The sequence below is a fragment of the Oreochromis aureus genome, linkage group 9, assembly GCF_013358895.1.
Source record: "Oreochromis aureus strain Israel breed Guangdong linkage group 9, ZZ_aureus, whole genome shotgun sequence".
Classification (NCBI taxonomy): Eukaryota; Metazoa; Chordata; class Actinopteri; order Cichliformes; family Cichlidae; genus Oreochromis; species Oreochromis aureus.
In genome coordinates, this window is record NC_052950.1 from 23035285 (window position 1) to 23054931 (window position 19647).

Sequence of the window (19647 nt, forward strand, 5' to 3'; positions counted from 1 at the left end):
GCTCTAATAGGGTGATATGGTACTACAAGGTCATTAAGATAAGATGGGGGCTGATTATTTAAGACCTTGTATGTGCGGAGCAGGATTTTGAATTCAATTCTGGATTTAACAGGAAGCCAATGAAGGGAAGCCAAAACAGGAGAAATATGCTCTCTCTTTCTAGTCCCTGTCAGTACCCTTGCTGCAGCATTTGGATTAACTGGAGGCTTTTCAGGGAGTTTTGCTTCTGTTTTTAAACAAAAGGAAGGTTGGAGATTGGCCTATAATTAGCTAAGATAGTTGGGTCTAGGGATGGCTTTTTAAGTAAAGGTTTAACTACAGCCAGCTTGAAGGACTGTGGTACATAGCCGATTATTAGAGATAGGTTGATCATATTTAAGATCGAAGCATTAATTAATGGCAGGACTTCTTTGAGCAGTTTTGTAGGAATGGGGTCTAAAAGACCCGTTGATGGTTTGGAGGAAGTAATTATTGAAGTTAACTCAGAAAGATCAATTGGAGAAAAAGAGTCTAACTGAATATCAATGGTACTAAAAGTAGCTGTAGATAATATTACATCTGTGGGATGATTATTGGTAATTTTTTCTCTAATGATAAAAATTTTATTTGTGAAGAGTCACCTGATAGTCAATAGTCATCCATTTAGAAAATCATCCTGATCAGGAGATGTTTGATATCTAAATACTGCTCTAGATTCAGTAGCACCAAAAATAAGAGCTGTATTATGTGTGTGTCTGTCCAAGAAAGACATTAAGACGCAGTATACATGCATTAATTGAATGTATACTGGATGTATATGTATATGGAACACACACCAAAACTCTGCTTCTCATGTGTTTAAAGGCTTTCACAAATGGGCTAGTTCTTTAGTGGGGTTGAAATTTTGACTGGGATGAATCTTGTCAAAACACTGAATTGCAAAGCAGACAACTGAATGACTTGATTACCGACTACTTGTGAGGCAGTTAAAGGCAGATAGCGTGTTCTATGTTGAGATCGAATTAACGTAGAACAACAACAAGACTAAACAACTACCCTTAAATTAAAACCAGTAAAAAAAACATCTCATAGTGAATATCACACACGTGTGTATATGAAATGTTGCTAAGATGAGGCAGTTAATGTTGATTGGGGATTCACTTTTTGTTTCAAATCTTTACGTATCGCCATTGAATGCACCTCAGGTAACCAAGGTGATGACGCTCTTTTCCGTTACCAAGGCATTCTCAATGCAAACACTAGCTGCTAGGAGGCTAGCAAATCTGCTTGATAGTCTTATAGCTGTCATATAACCTTTGTTTAGCCTCGTCGAATGTAATTATAAGAGATTTTCAGGAACACTCGATTCCAGCATTTCACCGCTGGTTTTCAGTCTGCTCACTGAATGATCTAAATTAGAGGCAGAAACACCCATTTTTTTCCTCCTTTGGAGCAGCTCAGTCTTCAAGCTAGCTAACTTAGTTACGTTAACGTTAGCTGCACAGCCATCATGGTAAGTAGCTGAAATGATTTGCTGTACAGGCCACCTGTTCGCTTTTAGGAGTTTAGCATGCTAAACGCCTAGCCCTGTGCTCTAAAGCTGAATCAAAAGACCAGTGAACCGCTAACGTTAGCGAGCAACCCTTTATATACATAAATAGTACGCTGGATGTGCAAGCCCATGTGAAAGGCCCTGCTGCATATTAGCAAGAGAAAATCCTCTTCAAGTTAGCTAATTATCTGCTTGTGTATGTACACCTTATTTGTGTTCATTTTTTATTCTGTGTGCCGATCTTTGCTTAAAATCAATTTTCTCTTATCTTCGTGTAGGCTGAATTTGGATTTAATGAACACCATCAGAATGAAATCATCAATTATATGCGATTTGCACGTTCAAAGAGAGTTCTAAGGCTCAAAACTATCGACTCATGCATCGAGGAGCTCAAGGATAGCAGGTGAATGGTCATTTCTTCTCTTTTCTCACGTTACTTCCGCTCAGTTGTCTATGTAAAGTAGATATGCAGGAAAAACGAAGACGGTTCAGATGTACCTGAAACATTTCCAATTTACGTGTATTTATGTGAAGGCTGGTGGAGGAAACCTTCACAGTGGACGAGGTGAAGGAGATGCTGGACGATCTGCAGGCGGTGGTGCGTGGGGAGGTGGAGATGGAGCTCATCAACACAGCCCACACCAATGTGCTGCTGCTTAGGCAGCTTTTCTCCCAGGCTGAAAAGTTTTACCTACGACTACAGAGTGATATCTCGGAGCTGGAAAACAGGTTGTCTATCTAGATTGCTTAGTTAGTGGTCTATAACAGATATATATATATAGACAAACGGACATACAATGCTGTGAGAAAATATTTGCCCCCTTCCTGATTTCTTTTTTTCTTTTGTTCACATTTATATGTTTCAGATCATCAAACAAATTGTAATACTAGACAAAGATAACCTGAATAATTACAAAATGTACTGCAGGCCTTACTTGCCTCAGTTAAGGTCAGTGTTCATGACTAAACAATAAGAAAGATGCTGGGCAAAAATGGCATCCATGGGAGAGTTCCGAGGTGAAAACCACTGCTGACCAAACAAAAAACAAAGGCTTGTCTTACATTTACCAAAAACATCTTGATGATTTATGACAACATTCTGTGGACTGATTAGACAAAAACTGAACTTTTTGAGTGCCGTTATGTGTGGCATAAAAGTAACACAGTATTTCATAAAAAAGAACATCATACCTGTACAAACAGTCAAAAATGTTAGTGGTGGTGGTGGTCTGGAGCTGCTTTGCTGCTTCAGGACCTGCATGACTTGCTGTAATTGATGGAATTCTGTTCTCTACCAGAAAATCCTCAAGAAGAATATCTGGCCGTCAGTTCATGCTCTGAATCTTAAGCACATTTAAGTTATGCGACAGTACAGTGATCCCAAACACGCTGACTTGGACTGGCCAAGTCAGCGTTTGGACTTAAATTAGACTGAAATGGTTTTGCATGACTTTAAAGACGTCATCCATGCTGGTAAACTCTCCAGTGTGGGTAAACTAAAGTAATTCTGCAAAGAACAGTGGGTCATATTTTGTTACACTGAAGCTGAAAGAACCTCCTACATGAAAGCACTCTTCTGTCTGACCACTAGGTTGTGCAGGGGATGTGAAATGTTATTCATTATTCTGAGGTCTTTGTTCAACACCCTCCTCTCATACGCTAACTGTAGGGGCAGCAAAGTAGTTCCCAGCCCAGCGCCAACTTTCCTGATCATCTTATCAGGACAATGGAAAGATGCCTAAAAAAAGTAAAATCTTAGGTGATACAAAAAAATACAGCTTTTTTTTCTTTTTTTTTAGCAATTTGAATATATTTGAATATATTGTCTGATACAGTGGCTTGCAAAAGTATTCGGCCCCCTTGAATTACGCACACCCCACTTTTCAGTTATTTATTTGTAAAAAATGTTTGGAATCATGTATGATTTTCGTTCCACTTCTCACATGTACACCACTTTGTATTGGTCTTTCACGTGGAATTCCAATAAAATTGATTCATGTTTGTGGCTGTAATGTGACAAAATGTGGAAAAGTTCAAGGGGGCCGAATACTTTTGCAAGCCACTGTAAGTGATTCCTCTAACAGATAACATAAAACGTCCCCTTCAAGTAAATGGACTAGTTTTACCAGATGAGAATTTTTTTTAAAAAAAGGAAGAACAGTCTGTGACATTTTTAATGTCTACGTTTTTATTATGTTTATTGTGGGATTATTTATCATTGCGTGCTGAATGGTGGGCTTATCTGCACAAGCCTCTCAGCAGTTAGGCATTTTTGCATAGACGGCAGGTCGTTTTTAAAATGATGTGATAGGGGTCATGTCACAGCAATGTAAAAAGTAAGCTTCATGTTAAAGAGAAAGGTTCCACCACACTGTATCATAGACCACTTCCTCTGCAGTGCTGCTCAGATTTAGATCGTGTACATGTTACATGCCAGGTAAAAAGGTCACTGCCAGCCCTCGCTGTCAATTTAACCCTTTTTTTTCCATTACGCTTGTTTCTCACTCTTTTGTTTGTTTTTTTGCAGGGATGTTCAGTTAGCCTGAAAACCACAACATGCACACACACGATGCAGTATGGGTAAACTGAGCTGTGAATTTAGATAAGCCTTAGCATTAAAAGTAATATTAAAAAGCATAATGGAAACGTACAACCTCAGAAAAGTGCATGACCTTTTTTCTTTTTATAATTTGCAGAGGAGACCGTTAGGCCTTTTAACATTTGAACATTTTTCCAAGGCTATTTCTGGATATGTTTAGTATCAGAAACAAATACAGATATATTTGTAGGGTTTTTTTTAAACCGTGAAACTATCTGCAAAAGATTTGGTGAATTACTTAAGTCTGCTACTTTAATTTCAGAATAATTACAACGTTAATATTAACATATGTATTAATTAAATCTGAAAGATAATTCTTGTGTTCTTCTTTAACAAGTGTGCCAGATGTTCTTCAGAGAGTGGGTTTTTTTCATATTACAAGCCCAAACATGGAGAAATGAGGGCATGCACATGTGATACCAGAAACAAAGCTACATCACATGTGAACTGTAGTCAGAATATTGCACTCTTTGGCACAAAGGTATCAGGGCTTTCTGGCTCAAGTATGCCTATATCTCAGAGCAACAGAATTGGGTATATGAAGGGTGCAGAATGGTACGGAGCCCCGCAAGAACGCTGGAGAAAAAAAATAAGGAGAAACCTTTCCGAGATGTCGCAAAAGTTCATTGTCATTTTTTTTTTCTCCAGTGTCTTTTGCAGGGCTCCGTAACTTTGTCTTGTTGCATGTGCATGATGTCCTCTTGTGGGACCTCTCTTGACTGCAGGAAATGCTCTAAATCCTCCTCCATGTCTACTCCCGAAGGAGATCCCGAGTTACTTTTGCGAGATACCACAAAACTAACTCGGGATCTCGCAAAACGTTTTGCGAGATCTTGCAAAAGTTCATCTTCATTTTTTTTTGTCCAATGTCCCCTGCGGGGCTCCGTAGAATGGGACTTTGTGGGGTGACAGGACAGTTATCGCTTTGTGTGTTAATCTTATTTGGCAAAAAAGTGTATTGTGCTTGACCCCAAAGAAAATGGATTAAAGAAATCAAAATTTTTATTTACCATGCTGCTGATTTTTCTTTGGTCTCTACTAAAACCTCTTTGGGTTTTATATACACCCCCCACCCATCACCCCGCACTCCATCCCTCTCCTGACAGCACTGACAGTGCCACAGGTTGTAGGCTTCACTTCTGAAATGAGCAAGCATTTGATTTAAATTGCAAATTTCATGGTCACGCTTAAGCCCAAGCCGCACGTCGACCGGTCCTTTTTTTCACGAGTGAGGATATGAAAGCAACTTTGTTTCTTTATCTCAGTCAGATAACATCAGCTTGCTGTCCAAATGTCCTACTTACGATGACCCTAATGACCGAGACCCGGGGTCCGGGTTGCTCAGTGCAGCGCCCCATGGCTCATACACGAGTATAAACGCACTGCCTGTTTTCTGTGACACTCTGATGAACTTGATAAATGAATGTGACCTCTTCTCACCTTTCACCTTGTTAACACACTGTGTGTGTTCTTTGGAAAAGTAGTTTTGTAATATGCGCGCAGTGGGTGGATGAATAACCTCCAAAGCCTTTTTTTCACAGGGCTCAGCTGTACGTGACTTATACGGTGTCTAAAGCTAGGAATACGCCCCATATCACAGGCTACGTGTCTTCATCTGCTATTTAAAACCACATTACAGCTTTTCAGAAGCCTGATCTGCTCACCACAAGCATGCATCTTAAAACATGAGTGCTAAACTGCCACCAAGAAATAGGGTGTTAAGTTTCCCTGCCAAACATTTAGATGGTAGATCGCTGTAATGTTCAAAAACATAAACATCGACATTGTGGTGACAAGATAGCTGATGTGAGGAGATCACACAGATTGTCATATCAGTGCACCCAGTGTCACATTTAAGTGTTGTTTACAGTAACCTGACATATGTCATATTTTACAAAACTGTCATATTTTTTCTCTGCATGTAATATTTTTTATTTTCAGTCTTATTATGCAATATCATGTCTTCACTGTTGTTCAGCACTTTGTGACTGTTATGTCTGTGAAAAGCACTGTATAAATAAGTGTTACTTCTATCATCTAATGCTTTGTGGTCGTCTGACCCGTACAGGGAGCTGTTGGAGCAAGTGGCTGAATTTGAGAAGACTGACTTTAAAACCACCGATAAGGTGAGCATAAGGTGGAGTTTTGGCATGTGTGAGAGCTTCAAACATTACCGCTGCTATATTCGTCATTAATCATGTGTCTCAGCGTATTTGTACCCACAGTTAGTAACTAGAGAGGCATGCAGCTGCTTCTGTGCATTTTAAATAGCTTTATGTACCTGTTAATAGTAGCCTGGTGGTTACTTACTCACACATCATTGAGGCTGACAAGTGGTTTTAACACATACCGTTTTATGACAAACAAATTAACTGCTCTTTGTGACTTTTTCATGACACTAGTCTTCATCACATTCACGTGAAAGTGAAAGACTCGCCTAAATGGTGTTGATTTTTTTTTTTTTTTTTTTTACAGTTGCATACCAGTTAGATAAAGAACAACTGACCATCTAATCTTTGTTATTTAAAAATATCCCCCAGATAAACAAAGAAACAAGCAAACCCAAGTTGGCCCCTCTGAATGAAAGTGGGGTGTCTGAACTTCTCAACAAGGTAAAGAAATGTGGTACATTATATGGATTGCTTACATAGATTCACTGGGATGTTGGATAGTCTGTATGTTTACATAGTAAACCACAGCTACTGTATCTTCAATACTTCTTCAGGAGATAGTGAGACTACAAGAGGAAAATGACAAACTGAGAGCAAGGCTCCGGACTTTAGAATCCCAGGTACACAAATAACATTTTAAACAACATGCTGTCTTACTCGTACTTGATAGCGATAGTTGTGTTGTTAATTCTCTTCCTGCTTGATTGTTTAGGCCATGAGTGCACTAGATGAGAAATCCAGGGCAGAGAGAGCCCTGAAAGACCTTCAGAGAGTGCAAGGTGAACAGCAGGTATGTTTCCAAGTGTGGCTTACAGTCAGCAAGTGTCACCTTCTCACTTTTTCTTTTTTGGGATTTTGGTTTGCGTTCTATTTCGTTACTTTTGTTTGTTTAACTTTACAGTTTTTCGTTTTCATATAAATGTTTTCTGCCATTTGCTTTTATCTGCCAACTTGGACCTAAATGGTATGTATCCACATGGTCAAAGTGTGTATTTTGTCGTCGTTAGAAATAGATTTTTTAGTCTTGATGTCGCAACTCATTCAAAAAAAGTGAGGTAACGGTGTTGCCGTTCCCTTTAAGGTGGCCGCTCAATCCAAGGAGATCAACAGTCTAGAGGACACAGTGGCAGCTCTGAAAGAGGACTACGAAAGGTCTCTCAGCGCCAACGTGGCAACCCAGAAAGATTTGCAGGAGAACCTGATCTCTTCCAAACATGAGCTTCTGCGAGTGCAAGAGCAGCTGGCCTTGGCAGAGAAAGTGAGCAACTTTGGTCTCTTCCGGGAATTGAAAGTAACAAGCAAACATATAGTTAACACCCACAAAATGTCAAGTGTTGCTGTTGCTGTTCTACCCAGTTATTGTTGAAGTTGTGAGACAATGAGGGTGTCGTGAAGTCTGCGAACATGACACGCAAAAGGCCTTTCTTGCTGTTTACGAATCTCTCCTTGCTCTTTATCAGCCAGTTCCTATTTTGCAAGTGGCATTGCGGAAGCAAATGTTTTTTTTCATGTTCACTTTCCTGTCATGAGTTTCTAAGCAAAAGGTCATGCAATTGAATGTTGTACTTGCCGCCTGATGCCAATGGGACAGTTGGTCAGGTGCACTGAGCAGTCTGTGCTGTTTTTCTCACGTTTGAATGCGTGTGTGTTGCGCGCAGGAGCTGGAGAAGAAGTTCCAGCAAACTGCGGCCTACCGCAACATGAAGGAGATTCTAACCAAGAAGAACGAGCAGATCAAAGAGATTAGGAAACGATTGCAGAGGTGAGACGATGATTGTGAAATTATTCAAATCCAGGAGGTAAAAATGAATCAACACCTTTGAAAATAAAATCATACGGCATCCCAGTTTAGTCATAATATATAATACTAATAAGCTAATTGTGAGATTTTCCTTCTCTTGTTTATGTTTGACTAATTTCAGATTTTGCTCTCTGTTTCAGATATGAACCTAATGAGTGAGCTCCACCCCGGACAGCTGGTTTAACAGATGTCTGTGGGGTAAAATGGGACCAAGATTTACGACTGTGGTTTGGATACGAAACCATCTGATCTTTTGCTGTAAGACAAGAGAGACAGAAAAAAAAGCTCTTCCACAAGGAAACTTTGATTCACGCTTTGTCTGGCATTTTCACTAGTAATCGGCTTTAGTAAAGAGTAGGAGCGGGAAGCTGGAAGCACACACAACTACACACACACACACACACACACACACAAATGTAGTAGTAATGGCCGAGCTTTCTTTTTCCGTGTCTCAGTTCAGAGCTCACTTACAGTAGCTAGCAGACTTCCCTCTGTGCTCTATGCAATTACCAACATGTCCCAGTTTGAAGAGGCCTTGTCTGTTTGCTGAATTTGACAGATACGTTTTTGTCTGCCGGAAGCTTTGCAGTCTTATTATTGTGTGATCATAGGTTAAAATATTTGGCATTCATGCATCAGGTGATTGATTACTGATATCCTGCTGATTAGTCTTAATCTCAGCAGCCCCGTTTTCTAGTGAACTTGGCATCGCTGTTGAGTTACATGCAGTTTCAAGCAAATCCAAGCCACAGAAAAAAGTTTTTTGATCTGTTGCGGTTCATCTGATTTGTTACTTAAGCATTTAATAGTATTTCACACCAAATACCTACAGTGTTTCCTTTTTGGTTTTTTTCCCAATGCGTGAAAACCCGGAGCTTTTATTTTTCTGCTCTTGCCTATTAAATGACATGAATAATGATTTAGTAATTTCCCTACTTCCCCTACAAAATCGCATAGAATATTTTTGTGTGGAATCTTTATCCATGTACTTTTCGTATTGCTGTGGGCGATGGAGTGTAAGAGGAAAAAAAAATATATTTACATGATGTTCATGAAGTAATGCTCTTGTAGAGTATGACACATCTACCCTATATTACACTAGATGTGCGTTTGTTTGTATTGTGCAAAGTATGGGGTAATAAAAGCTGGTACTAAAATATGTTGTCGGTTTTATGAAAGTTTCTTCTTCACATTCAACTTCAGCTGATATCATACACTAAACAGACACTTTACTGCATGAACATGTTACTAGTGCACTAGTAACCGGACCCTCTTTTCGCCTTCAGAACTGTGCTAATTCTTCTTGGCACAGATTCAGCACGATGCTGGAAACATTCCTCAGAGATTTTGGTTCATATCTATGATGTGACTTTTTGGTTCCACCACATCCCAAAGATGCTCTACTGGATTGAGGTCTGGTGACTGTGGAAACCATTTGAGCACAGTGAACTCAGTGTCACGCTCAATAAACCAGTTTAAGATCGCTGGAGCTTTGTGATACACTGATGTCTGTGGTCGTAAAAGGATGGACATGGTCAGCAACAATACTCAGGTAGGTTGAGGCATCAAAATGATGCTCAGTTGATATTAGGGAGCCCAAAGTGTGCCAATTCAATATCGCCCACACCATTACACCACCACCAGAAGCCTGAACCACTGATACAAGTAGGTCGGATCCATGCTTTCATGTTGTTTATACTAAATTATAACCCCACCATCCGAATATTGTAGAGGATCATCCGACCTGGCAACAATTTCCTGTTCTTCTGCTGTCCAATCTTGGTCGTCCTATGTCAGTTACAGCCTCGCTGTTCTGTCATTTAGCTAACAGGAATGCCATCTTTAGCCCATTTGCTTCGATGTTTGATTTGTGCTGCATTCAGAAATGCTCTTCTACATACCTTGGTTGTAACAAGTGGTTATTTGAGTAACTGTTACCTTCATATCAGCTCAAAGCATCTGGGAATTTTTGTCTGACTGGCACTCACTGTATATTTTCTCTTTTTATTTTTTTCTTTGTAAACTCTAAAATGGTTGAGTGGAAAAATCCCAGTAAATCAGCAGTTTCTGAAAATCAGATTTGATGATTAGAGAGTCCCCTTAACAAACTGTTGAATAGGTCCACCTAACAAAGTGGGAGTTAAGTGTGTTTGATTAAAAATATTCACCCTATTCATTTAAAAATAAAAAAAAGTCGATGTAGTGAATGCCATGCCACACACGGCACGTTTGTGTAACCTGTACCAGGGGGCGCCACAATGCTATAATACAAAAATAAACATGCACAAATAAATATCTCATTATAACCTTGAAAAAACTCAGTTTGGGCAACAGGTGCTTGATGTCAGTGACTTTGCAGCCTGTTGTCACTGCACTGGTTACTCACAAGTACTTAAAATATTTTTTTCTTTTCTTTTTTTTTCCAAGTTACAGATGCAATTGTGTTTTGTGTGTTGACCCATGTATGTTTTTTTCTGGCCAGTAAGTAGGACTAGATGCTAATGCTGTCACACTGAGACACCCAGGAACCAACAAAGCACAAAACTACATGTTTTTAACTACAAATCTGTGGGCAGGACTATTATTATGTTTATGGATTCTGTATTATTTCATGCTAAATCAGCAAGGGTGACCAGTTTTAGTAAAGTACCACCAAAAATAAATAAATAAAAAAAAAATTACCTGTTAAGAAAACTCCGGGGGGTTAAATGACCATGAGGTAAATCTCTCTGGTGATACTCGTAATAGTAGTGCTGACTGGTATTATTTGCACAAAAGAATTGCTGTTGTTGCTGTAGAGTTAACCATATCTAATCTGCTTTCCTTATCTTGAGAAACATGTTTTGTTTCCCTGTTTCTCCTAACCAAAGTAGACCAAGATAGCACCAAAATAAGAAGCAGTGGTCACCAGCAAGTCAACCGTCAAACCCTTTTTGTTTTCACTGAAACCCTTAAAAGCCACAGCGTCCTGAATTAAACTCATGTGAGTTATGCATCTTGCACAGAACTTATGCACACGAGGTGGTCCTCCTGTTATAGGTGTCGAAGGAGGGAGTAGGTGAGAAACACACTACGTGCTTATACGAGCTGTAAACTCATAACAATGATGATGCTTTAAAACCTATTAGCTCTGTTCTGATTCAGAAAGATGGCATCCAAATTATTTCTTCTCCACCACCTAATGAAAGTTGAGTTTAGTAAAAAAAAAAAAAGAAGAAAAATACTTGCCCTATATTTGCATGTTGCGTGCTTGTGGTGCAGCTAAAGAGTAAACAAGATGGGGATTAAGAACTGCTGGTTGGTTCGGATAGCTGCTGTACAACAGACTGACAATAAATCACAGCAGCAGGCACAGGAAGTGGTGGCTTGTATGTACCAAGCAGAGTCTCTTGCACTGCTGAGAGAAGTCACAGCACTTTCCCACAGTATGGGGCAATAGTTAATTTAGAGTAGTGAAGCTGGTGAAGAACAGCTTCCTGCTCACTGACAAGGCATCAAAGGGGTTTTCTCAGTTTCACTCGCAACGCAGAAGCTTCTGGTTTTCTACAGAATCATGAAGCAGGCATTTGCTGGTGCTGGTGGGGAGAGTTTCAGACTGTAATTGTCCTAAAACAAAGATGGTTGGATTTTTAGGGGAAGAAAAGACTGCGGCAATCTACGCTAATCTCGGGTTTCGATGTTAGTGTTGGCATATTTACACCCACATGGCGTTCAGTAACTAGAGAGCAGTCTAACATTCCTGTTCAATCTTGCCCTGAACTTGTACCAGTGTGATTTAGCAGTCACGTAAGCCATATTTGATCAGTATTTGTCCTACAGGTGATGTTAATGTAAGTGTAAAGGTGTATGGCAGTGTGTTGATAGCTGAGATATTACATTTGTCTGTTAATCCATCCATGTTGCTCGGATTTGTTGACCAAAAGACAAACGTGACGACGCTGCCGTCTCTCAAGATTTCTGAATCACCCCAGTAACCATAATGTGGCAGAATCATAACACCGTGGAACCAGTAGGTATGTTTTATCTGACATTGTTACATCAACTGCTGCTTCCAGGTTGGTTCACTTCGCCCCTTCTCTCACATCCTTTGTCTCTGCCTTTATCTCTGTAACGCCGGCTGCCTCACTGTCACTGTGGGAACATTGTTGTAAAACGGTTAGGCCTGCATATCTCAGCTTCCAGGGACTGCTCGATGTCACTCAGTAACTGGCAGTTGCTAAGAGATGACACAGATGACGACAAAGAGATACTGGAAGCAGCTTTTAGTCACTTCTGAGAATAATTGCTTAACGCAGTTGTTTTTTATCTTGCTCTTTCTGTGAAATAAAATGGCACATATATGCTGAGTTCAGAAAACGGCTCAAAGTTGGCCTCTCCGCGCTGCGAGGATCTCCAGTTGTAAATGTAACACACATAATCCTGGTTTAGCTGAAGTGATTGGGAGGTTTTCCCCCTCTTATCTAGATGCACAGCTCTGTTGTAACAGTGTCGTGATCACCTCATTCTGGTGACTAATCTACCACCATCATTCAGATCTGTTGCTTATGTTTTGTGACTTTTTCTATCACAGTGGAAATTCATTTCACACTACAAAACTTAACACAGAAACTAGACTGTTTACTTTGCTTTTACAAATGGGACAATCCTTTGTTTCTGGACTTTCTGTGATTTTTTTCATGTTTTTTTGTTATGTTGACATAAATAGGTATCAAAACAACATGTTCAAAGTCTTTTATTCCCACAAGGGATGAGTGGGTTGAGAGATCTAGTATCTTTCTGTTTCGGATTGTATAAATGGTCATTCCAGGGTGTTTCCCCTGCTTTATATTCTTCAGAATCTAAGTTTACCCTTCACAGGTGGAGATTCAGAAAAGGTAACAGAATATGCAACGTGAGGTTTTCTGTTCTACGCCTCTCCCACCAGATGATGATGGGAATATCCCACAGACTGCAGCATGACATCAGCAGTTGACTTCTAGGCACATTTCAGAGCCTCAGCATTTTGGCATGTGGGTTTTTTGTTGTTTGGAATTGCAAGTGACCACATATGAATGAGGAAGTGATGCGCTGTATTGGTGCATACGCGGACACATGAGCAGTAAGTAAAAGCTCCCGTTTAACTGGAAGAAACCTCCAGCAGAACCAGACCCAAGGAGGGGCAGCCATGAGCAGCTGGGGTGATGGAAGGAAGACAGAAAAAAGGCACACTGTGGAAGAGAGCCAGAGATGGATAATAACTAATGAGGAAATGCAGAGTAATGTGTAAATAAATAGAAAGTGAAAAAGGTAAGTGAAGAAGAAACACTCAGTGCCTCATGGGAACCCCCCAGCAGACTGGGCCTTAAAAGTCGAGAGGGTGTCTGTCTCTCAAATCCAGTCTGGGAGCTGGTTCCAAAGAGAGGGGCCTGGAAGCTGATTTTTAGGGCCCAGTACAATAACTTCAGTTTTATCACTCACTAAAACTAAAGCACAAATGTTTTTTATAATGTTTCTCTGATCATTTTGGTTAAAATTCTCCGCAAATGAAAACATGGATGAGAAATCCAGCTCAGTGGCTCAGATTGGCTGAGCTGGCAGCTGCTAGTTGCTCCTTCTATATTCAGCACACCACTGAAAGTCAGCCTTGGAGGTTTCTCCTTTGCATTTGTGTGTGTTTCAAAAACAGGTCAGTACTGACGGTTGGCCTGAACAAACCCCACCACACACACACAGCTGGAAGACCTCTGCCTGAACCACAGTGCCACCACATCACCTGATACGGCTGAAAAGATGTGTGATTGGGCAAAGTGTGCCGTCCTGGGTTAGATTTTCTAAAGCCCGAAAACAGAGCATGGAGAAGGTTCATAATTCTTATTACAATAAACTTTGGATTTTTTGTGCCATCGAAATTCATCCTTAAAGTTCAGAAACAGATCTGTTAGTTTTATTGTTTTTTCCTGGACTTTTAAAAACAAAATCTCCTTTGCATTTCATGTACATTAAATAGTTTGATTTATTGGTTCAGTCCAAACACAAAAATACAAATACAGTTAAATTAAGCAGGAGACCTGCTGTGATGCATTTATTATTTTAAAAGGCTCTTGTAATCCACAGCTAACGGCTCAGCGTACGGTTCCTTTATGACAGACATTACTATCAACACACCACAAAGGTTGAAGAGCATGCGCCTCAGTGAACAAAACCTTCACCACACACACACACACGTGTTACACAACAACGAAAGCACAAAGCACGCCCATGGCTACAGCAACAGTGAGAGCTATGTCATAAGATGTCATGAGATGCATGAAGCCTTAAAGTGTGTCATTCAGGCAGCAGTCTGTAGTCGTGTTGGGTAAACTACCTCGTTTAGTCACCTTTAAATATGCATTGCTGTGGTTACAATCTACAACAGCTGGCTACATTAAACATTGCTTGATCGCGTTGTTATTCTATGCAGTATTTTTTGGGAGGGACTCTCGAAGCTAGTTTTTGTTTTTATAATCCGTGTATGTGATTTGTGGTTAATATGGTGGCGCATTGGTTAGCAGTTTTGCGTCAAGGCAGAAAGGTTTCGAGTTTGAATCAAACAACATTTATGACACAGAGTTTACGTGTTCTTCATGCATCTACATGGGTTCTCTCTGTTTACTCCCACTTCCTCCCGCAGTCCAAAAACACGCGTAGGTTAAGTTAACTAGCAATGCTAAGTTGACTGCACTTGTTAATGGTTGTCTGCGTCTTTGTGTTGACCTTACCTGTACCCTGTCTCTCACTCTATGACAGCTATTGGAGATTGATGGATTGCGATGTGTGACTTTGCCATTTTGACCCTGACACTGATACTGAAAGGGCAGTAAACTTTGATTACGCATTCATTATGTCCACTGGTTCGTTTTTCATAGAAAGTTCCCAATAAAGCCACTGCATCAAAGATTAGAAAGGTGATCTCATCTTCAATTTGGAAGCTGATGTGGCACTGTCATCAACCGATGCCTACCAACGAAACTCTCTGTTTGACGGTACGTAATAGTCTTTTTGCTATGCTGCTTTTCATTCCCACAGATCAAAGCCATGCAATTAGCCGCACTTTGGCAGTTGGTAGATGGCAAGTAGTGAGTGAAACCTCTCAGGCTGCTACACTTTCAACAGTCTGTTCCCAGAAGGTAAATACTGATCATGACATATTCATTTCCTTGTGCCTCACGCCGATCAAAACCGAGAAACGCAACCAGTGAGCAATTGGTAGAAATTTGAAGAGGTAATGGCTCGCACGCTCATCCTCTTGATTCAAGAGCTAAAGATCCATGCCAGGAAGTGAAACTTTGAGAATACAACACAGTCATACGGAGGGCCTTCTGAGAGGTCAAAATAGCCCCACAAGAGAACGCTATAAGGAAGCAAAAACAGACGAACTATTTCAATAATTTGATTTATAATCATTTTCAAAGTGTGTCAGGCTCTTGTTGATGAGCGTGTATTGCCTCATTCGTGGCACAGTGTGATCATCATCTTCCATCCCGGGTCACAAGATGACTTTATGTGTTTTCAGTTTTGTTTGGATGTCAGGTGGTATGTCAGGGACTTTCTTCTTCATTTGTTTTGCACCACTGTGGTCAGCATCCAGCATGACCGTGTTTTTATTAAACTCCCTTTAGCCTAGTCCAGGCATTACCAAACGAACTTTTTACTTCCCAGATTTGATTTCCTCGTACTTCAAAGGAAAATCACGGTTTCTCTCATACAGACAATGAGATGTTTACTGAGTAAGAGCACATGTTAATAAGAAACAAGATGGCTTACACACATACTATTATTCTAACACAAGCCCACATCGTCTGAATTTCAGACCACTGAAACTGCAAAGGAACAGCAGCGCCCACGATCTTTTAGCTTTAGGCTTTAATCGCACTTTGGTTTTCAGTTTCACGCATCACTCATCTCCTGCGCTAAGTGCTCCACACCTGTGTGTGCAAAATGGGCCACAACTCGATCAAACCTAATCAGCTGTGGAGAGAATGTGCTTTGGTTCCAGCCTGATGGTCAGGGTTCAGATGGTGCAGCCTAAAAATCACAACTTCTCCTTTAAACTGGTGCAACGTTGTCAGTGTTTGAAACCATGCATGTCTGATACTAGTTTTTGAAGTTCTGCTAGCTGTAATATAGACATGCGCGTGCATCAACAAAGGCCCTGTCGAATGAGGGGAAATGAACTGATATCGTCACGTGATTCTGTGGTTACAGAGAAACCATATAAGTTAGTGAAGATGAGTCGCGCTTGGTAAAAGTGACAGCCCTGTGACTGTGAAGTTGCTTACTACGTCCTTACTGAGTGGGTAAGTAATTTGTTGGTCTGCTGAAAGGACATTTCCATTTAACATTTAGTTAAGCTCCAGGTTATATTTAATTTGTTATATTTAATGTTTATTTTATTTCATCTTTTAACATTTTATTTTATTTTTTTAATGTCGTTTTTAATTTTTAACATTTTCTGGTTCCTTTGTAGCAATCATGGAGGATTTCAGTTATTTCAATGAAACAACATATTCTCCAGTAAGTATTACTTTGACATAACTCATAAACACTAATGTCTGTATTCTATATATAGTAGACTTGCCATTTTTAGTATTGCCTGCTTACACATGGAGTGCTTAAGTGACATTTTGTATTGTTTTGCAGTATTTAAAGTTTTCAAAAATACTGTAAAACTTAATTTGAGATGCTGTTTAAAAATCTGTATGTACATAAAAGGATAACGCTTATGACCTGGGTTTGCTTATTTGCCATTATATATCTTTAAGTGTAAAAGAATCCATTTAGTGACCCAAGTGTAGTAGATTTATCTAAAGCAGACATCTCTAGAATACTAAATTACCACAGAGAGCCACGGCTGTAGTTCGCATCAAATTTTCCATTGTATCTCAACACCAAGACGCCGCTGTTTATCTCTGCCCTATATCTAAATGCCATGCTTCTGGGGGTACTGTGTTCTGCAGGGGGCCCCTTTCTGGAGCCCCTCGGGATCGTTCGCACCCCCCCTTCGCCTCAGGGTTGGATAGCAGCAGGAAACTGTGCAGTAGTGTGGTTTCTCCTGTACAGACACGGCACCTGCACCTGACGGCAGTTTTTTTGCATACTCTGGTTAGCTTGCACGTCACAGACAGTGTTTGATGTAATTTCATTGTATTCCCATTGTAAACATGTTATCTTATGTAACCGCCAACGAGTAACCAAGAGAGAGTGAGCTGGGTTTCAATGAGAGAGAGAGAGGTAGAAAAAAGAATGCATGACAGGAAACTCAAAGCAAGACAAAAAAACAGTGCATCTGTTGCAAACAGTTGTCTTTAATACCTCACGAGACAACCTGCTTTCTGATTGCAGACCGAGGACTATTCCCTGCCAACTGACGAATCAGGCATGTGTGACAGAACCTGGGTCAGGGAGTTTCGTGGGCAGTACGAGCCGCCGCTCTTCTGGATCATCTTCATCCTGGGTGCAGTGGGTAACCTGCTGGTGGTTTGGATCTACACCACTGTGCGCAACCGCCTGAAAACAATGACCGATGTGTATCTGCTAAATCTGGCTGTGGCTGATCTCCTTTTCCTGTGCATGCTTCCATTCTGGGCAGTCGATGCCATTAAAGGCTGGGATTTTGGCATCACTCTCTGCAAAATAGTGTCCGCTGTCTATAAGATCAACTTCTTCAGCAGCATGTTCCTTCTCACCTGCATTAGTGTGGACCGATACATTGCTATTGTTCAAGTTATTAAGGCCCAAAATCTAAAGAAAAAAAGGCTGTTCTACAGCAAACTTGCTTGCCTTGGTGTCTGGTTTGTCTCTGCTCTCCTCACACTCCCCGAGTTTATCTTCGCCGAGGTGAAGACGTCTCCAGAAATGCCGTCATCTTGTACTCTGGTCTACTGGAACAGTACAAACAATCATACAAAGATCCTCGTGCTGTCCCTGCAGATTTGCATGGGCTTCTGCATTCCTCTACTAGTCATGTTCTTTTGTTATTCTGTCATCATTCGCACACTTATGCAGGCCAAGAGCTTTGAAAAGCACAAGGCCCTCCGTGTCATCCTTGCTGTGGTGTTTGTTTTTGTCCTCTCTCAACTGCCTTACAATAGCCTGCTGATTGTGGAAGCCAGACAGGCAACTAATATGACTTACACAGATTGTAGCACTGTAATTAGTTTTGATATAGCTGGACAGGTTGCCAAAAGTTTGGCATATACACATGCTTGCCTCAACCCCTTCCTCTACGTCTTCATTGGAGTTCGGTTCAGACAAGACCTGCAAAGGATGGTGAGGACTTGCATTGGAGGTGGGAGCAAAGGAGGCCTCAGTAAAATGCAGGCAGTTCCCAAACGCCCCTCTGTCATGTCAGACACTGATACTACTCCTGCCCTTTCCATATAACTGCCCATTTTCCCGTACCTGAGATCTGAGCCCAATTCATGTTTTCCACTATGTTCTTCATGCATTACTCCACACTAGAGGAGCAACAATAGCATATACAACTTCAAAAGCAACAAAAAAAATTCTAAAAAGCCTTTACATTAATTTCAACCACATACTGACAGTCACAGGCACATTTTTATCTGAAATTACTGTAAAAACTGTACATTACTGTAAATACTGTTTGCATTTTTTTAAACATTTGTTCCATCATGTATTTGCTGTGTGCTGCTTTAAATGACTACGAAACATTAAAAAAAATGATTCATACTCCAGTTTATGCTGCTTATGTTCAATACTTCACTGCACAATAACAAACAGGATGAGTCTTCAACGGTCGGTTCATGTACCCCTGTCTGCAGGGGCTAAGTGATGAGATCAGCAGTTTATACCTGGGGAAGTATTTGAATGCTTTCACTAGTATAACGTACTAAGTGTGGTGGGAAACATACTCGAATGTGACAAGTTCACTGTTTTCGATCTGAGTACACATCCTCATATTAAAAGTCTATGCCATCCTGTCTGCTGACACTGTTTTATGATTGAACCTTGTTTGGGTATGACTTGGCAGTTTCACAGTGAAAGCTAACGTTAGCCATTCATACTGCCATGAAAGACATTTCCCACAGCGGTCTCACAACGGCTGTAGCTCAGACAGGTGACAGACATCCGTGCAGGCAGGTGTCACAGCTTGAAAAACTTTCCAGTTCTACTGCACCTCATGCAAAAGGTAACGTTTCAGCAGGGTGCACTAAATACACATATGCGTGGTTTTTAATGACATGTGCAAGTCAATCCCTGCATAGTAGTGCTTGTTTCTAACTTATCTGGCCTGAAAACATCAAGTCATTCAAGTATCAGTAAGCTGGCATTTAAATTTGCTGTTGATGAGCTTCGAGAAGTTTGTTTACCCTTCCCAGCGCCCACAATCAGAAGCAGCAGATGTCAGATAACCTGATCTTAAATTCGATTTTAAACCAATACAATACAAATTCCTGTGCTGGAAGACAAAAACAAGAGACAGGTGGTAGAAGCAAAGCACACCACAAAGTACCTGTTAGCTGCAGGAAACAAAATATGAGGTGTTTTTGTGGTCACCAAGGTG

The 19647-nt window shown here is 40.5% G+C and overlaps 2 protein-coding genes across 2 annotated transcripts; both read left to right on the forward strand.

The window, feature by feature from the left end:
* Positions 1-1201: 1201 nt before the first annotated feature.
* Positions 1202-9259, forward strand: lztfl1 (leucine zipper transcription factor-like 1). The gene is made up of 10 exons (XM_031751690.2): positions 1202-1492; positions 1810-1934; positions 2066-2260; positions 6199-6256; positions 6671-6742; positions 6856-6921; positions 7014-7091; positions 7383-7559; positions 7960-8063; positions 8243-9259. The coding sequence occupies exons 1-10, from the start codon at positions 1490-1492 to the stop codon at positions 8259-8261; spliced, it is 897 nt and encodes a 298-aa protein (XP_031607550.2). The 5' UTR covers positions 1202-1489; the 3' UTR covers positions 8262-9259.
* A 7039-nt stretch (positions 9260-16298) lies between these two features.
* Positions 16299-18812, forward strand: ccr9b (chemokine (C-C motif) receptor 9b). Its single transcript, XM_031751685.2, has 3 exons — positions 16299-16417; positions 16588-16634; positions 17463-18812. Exons 2-3 carry the CDS (start codon positions 16593-16595, stop codon positions 18501-18503), a joined length of 1083 nt encoding a protein of 360 aa, XP_031607545.2. The 5' UTR covers positions 16299-16417; positions 16588-16592; the 3' UTR covers positions 18504-18812.
* Positions 18813-19647: the final 835 nt, after the last annotated feature.

Excerpts from the sequence above, each read along its gene's own strand:
- lztfl1 (XM_031751690.2), top strand. Across the intron at positions 7,092-7,382 it reads GAGTGCAAGGTGAACAGCAG|GTGGCCGCTCAATCCAAGGA; the intron begins GTATGTTTCCAA and ends GTTCCCTTTAAG. Across the intron at positions 7,560-7,959 it reads AGCTGGCCTTGGCAGAGAAA|GAGCTGGAGAAGAAGTTCCA; the intron begins GTGAGCAACTTT and ends TGTTGCGCGCAG.
- ccr9b (XM_031751685.2), top strand. The coding sequence starts at position 16,593 with ATGGAGGATTTCAGTTATTTCAATGAAACAACATATTCTCCA. Across the intron at positions 16,635-17,462 it reads ATGAAACAACATATTCTCCA|ACCGAGGACTATTCCCTGCC; the intron begins GTAAGTATTACT and ends TTCTGATTGCAG.